The sequence below is a fragment of the Atta colombica genome, unplaced genomic scaffold (genome assembly GCF_001594045.1).
Source record: "Atta colombica isolate Treedump-2 unplaced genomic scaffold, Acol1.0 scaffold13, whole genome shotgun sequence".
Classification (NCBI taxonomy): domain Eukaryota; kingdom Metazoa; phylum Arthropoda; class Insecta; order Hymenoptera; family Formicidae; genus Atta; species Atta colombica.
Window position 1 is genome coordinate 1114031 of NW_017259217.1, and position 3183 is coordinate 1117213.

The 3183-nt window shown below is 31.8% G+C and overlaps 1 protein-coding gene across 1 annotated transcript in view; it reads right to left on the bottom strand.

The window, feature by feature from the left end:
- The window catches only part of LOC108684273 (eyes absent homolog 4), a 10497-nt gene that overhangs the window by 2164 nt on the left and 5150 nt on the right, over positions 1-3183 (bottom strand). Inside the window, exons 2-5 of the mRNA XM_018188510.1 lie at positions 2732-2853; positions 1112-1277; positions 576-759; positions 320-480 (exon numbers count right to left, since the gene is read on the bottom strand). Of these exons, the coding sequence (XP_018043999.1) occupies positions 320-480; positions 576-759; positions 1112-1277; positions 2732-2843 (623 nt within the window). The 5' untranslated portion in view covers positions 2844-2853. The remainder of the gene's footprint in view (positions 1-319; positions 481-575; positions 760-1111; positions 1278-2731; positions 2854-3183) is intronic.

A 3183-nucleotide genomic window follows, 5' to 3' on the forward strand; every position in this document is an offset into this window, starting at 1 on the left:
GTTGCGTCCAACGTGAGCGACTTGGTCGAATCTTTTTACACATATAAAATAACATTAATTGCGACTATTTGATAAAGGAAAATTAAATATGCGGATAATTTTTGTTTGAATTGTTATGGCAAAATATTAAAATTTTAGAATGTTAACGCGACATATTTAAATATAATTTTCAAAATTAAACTTGAATCACCATCCAATTAAACGACTTGAATGTAAAAGTTTTATTTTGTATCACTATCCAATAGTTTATGTAGCTGTTATAATTAGTTTACTTTTTTTTAAAAGAAATTTCATTTACCTTTTGTAAGAAATAAGAAACCGCGGTGTAACATTTAAAAGATTACCAGCGAAGTTGATGTTTCCGATATTGAATGAAGTAGGTGGCGCATGATAACCGGGCACAGGATAATATCCGGAATACTGGAGCGGTACCCTGTCGTTTCCGTATAAACTACTGCTGTAAGCGCTATAATCTAATTTCTGTGAAAGAAAAGGAAATAAAATTATTCGTAATTTGGGAAAAAATCAATGTTGAAAATGGAACAAGAAATCGAATGAATCATGTTCGTTCTCACCTGGGAAGCCGATGATATATTTTGCGCCATATTCGGGAAGGTCGTCGTCCCGCTATTGTAACTGGCATAGGACGGATACTGCGTCATCGAGCTTGACGATGTATAAGAGCTTAAATATGAGCTTTGCAAGCTCGATGCATTTTTCGAAGCTGTCGTTGATCCATAAGGTGGCGAGTTATATAGGCTACGAAAGAGAAAAAGCCATGATAAAAAGTAACTGTTTTGGATAATAAAGATCTATTTATGTGCAAGTCAAATTGATTTTATACATGTGTAATACGTAAATGCAGCTCGATGATTATACGAGACTATAATCTGATCTTTTAAAAAGAATTATCAAAAGATATAATGTGATAGTATTTTATATAGCAAGTATATCTTCTGTATTTTATCATTATAAAATATATAACTCCAGCAAATTAAATATCTTTTCATCACAACCAAAATAAAATTTTTTCAAAATAAAATTAATCTCATTAAGAGACATTTAATCACTGAACTATATGTCTAGCGCGCAACAATTAATATTTAAATACCTGTTATAATATTGGTTGGCGCCATATAGAGATCCGTAATCTGCTTTTTCCATCGAATCTGGATACTCCTGCTCCTTTTCTTCGGCATTCTCATCAATATACAGTTCACCACCAGGTACGCTATCATTTTCAGGACAGTCTTGCACCTCGTTCTTAACTTCAGTCTCTTGTATGAAAATGACAAAATATTTTGTTTTATATTCTGAATCCTTTGAGTTTAAGTATATACTTATTTCTGATTTAACTTTATAATGTTTCACGACTGAGAAAGACAAGTCCAATGCAGATCAATTTTAATATCGAGTTAATTTACTTGTTAGAACTAGAAGATTATATATAAAAAGTTAAAACGAGATTAATGTTTAATCTACATTGGTAGAAATGGACATTAGTTAAATTTAAAATGTTTCGTCGTTTTTTGAAATATTCAGTTTTTTATCATTTTTAATATGAATAAAATTATATTATTAGTTATTTAATTTGAGTTCATTAAAATTTTTTAATTTATTTAATTTATTTATGTTTAATTTATTTATTATTTTGTTTATAAATGCAGTTTTCCAAAATATCTGTGTTTGTGTGTGCATGTGTGTACACACAACACACACACAATACACACACACACACACACGCACGCACACGCACGCACACGCACGCACACGCACACACACACACACACACACACACACACACACACACACACACGCACGCACGCACGCACACGCACACACACACACGCACACACACGCACGCACGCACACACACGCACGCACACACACGCACACGCACCATACGCACGCACACGCACGCACGCACGCACGCACGCACGCACATAAATTTGATTAATTCGGGTATAATGCATAATGGCTGACTAATGACTTTATTAAAGCAGGTATTATCCATATGTATAAATGTCGAATTAATTATATTGCTCATAACATGATCAGGAGCAAATTTTCAAAATGCGTTTTGTCCAAAATTTATAATTTTTAGAAAATGAGAAAGAAAGCCACAAGAAAACTGCGCGCCTTAGTCACAGAAAATAACAACTTTGCCAATCAGTAAGATGTGAAATGTTCAACAAAATTGCTAAACAAAATTGTTAAACAAATATATTTTGTTTGTTTCTAATTAAAAAATATAATATACTTCGAATGTTAAGAGTTTTTTCAGCATATAAATTGGTAGAAATGCTTTCAGAACATCGTAGAGTAGCTTAAAATATGAGTCTCTCAATATTGAACACTATGCCATCTTTAACTCAAAAAATGAAATCTTGGATTTCATAAAATGCATTTTAGAAGTCTGCTTCTCATATATACATCTTTACTTAATGGTTCACATTGATTGCCGTTCTTTTTCAAATTGTATTTTCACAATATTGATAATTGTAGTGAATGTAAAAATAGCAAAATGCAAAGCGATTAAGATATGATTAACGATGAGCCTACCGACAAACAAATTGAATATTAATGAAGAAATCAAATTAACTTATTTAAGTTTTTACTTATAAATATATTGTAAAAAGGAAAGAATAAAATCTCCCACACAATTATTTAACTTTGAATCTATATAGCAATGCATCTATTCTACGCCAATATAGCTGCATGTTGTATCTACCATTGTTTGTGGCGCGAGGATGCTGTACCGAGGCTTCTGTCGAGGAAGACACGTTACCAGCATTGTCTAAAACCCCTGCTGGTTTTGTCGGATCATTGTCTTCGGTTAACATATCACTCTATCTGTAATAACAATTATCGATTTGTCTCTCTATATCGAGAACAATGATAAAAGAATAGATAAACGTTGTAACAAAAAAAGTAAAATCGCGCTCATAACTTAAAAATTATCGGTGTTGATCTTTATTGGAAAGATACGAAATAATTAGAGAGAGAGAGAGGGGGGGAAGAGAGAAAGAGAGAGAGGAGAAAGAATCCATAAATAAAAACGTAAAACGTGCGTTTTAATAATATACAGTATATATATATATATCTCTACGTAAGAGAGTGATTGAAGAATGAGCTTAAGAAACAAGATATTAAAATTTATAAAAAATAAAAATTTATAAATAA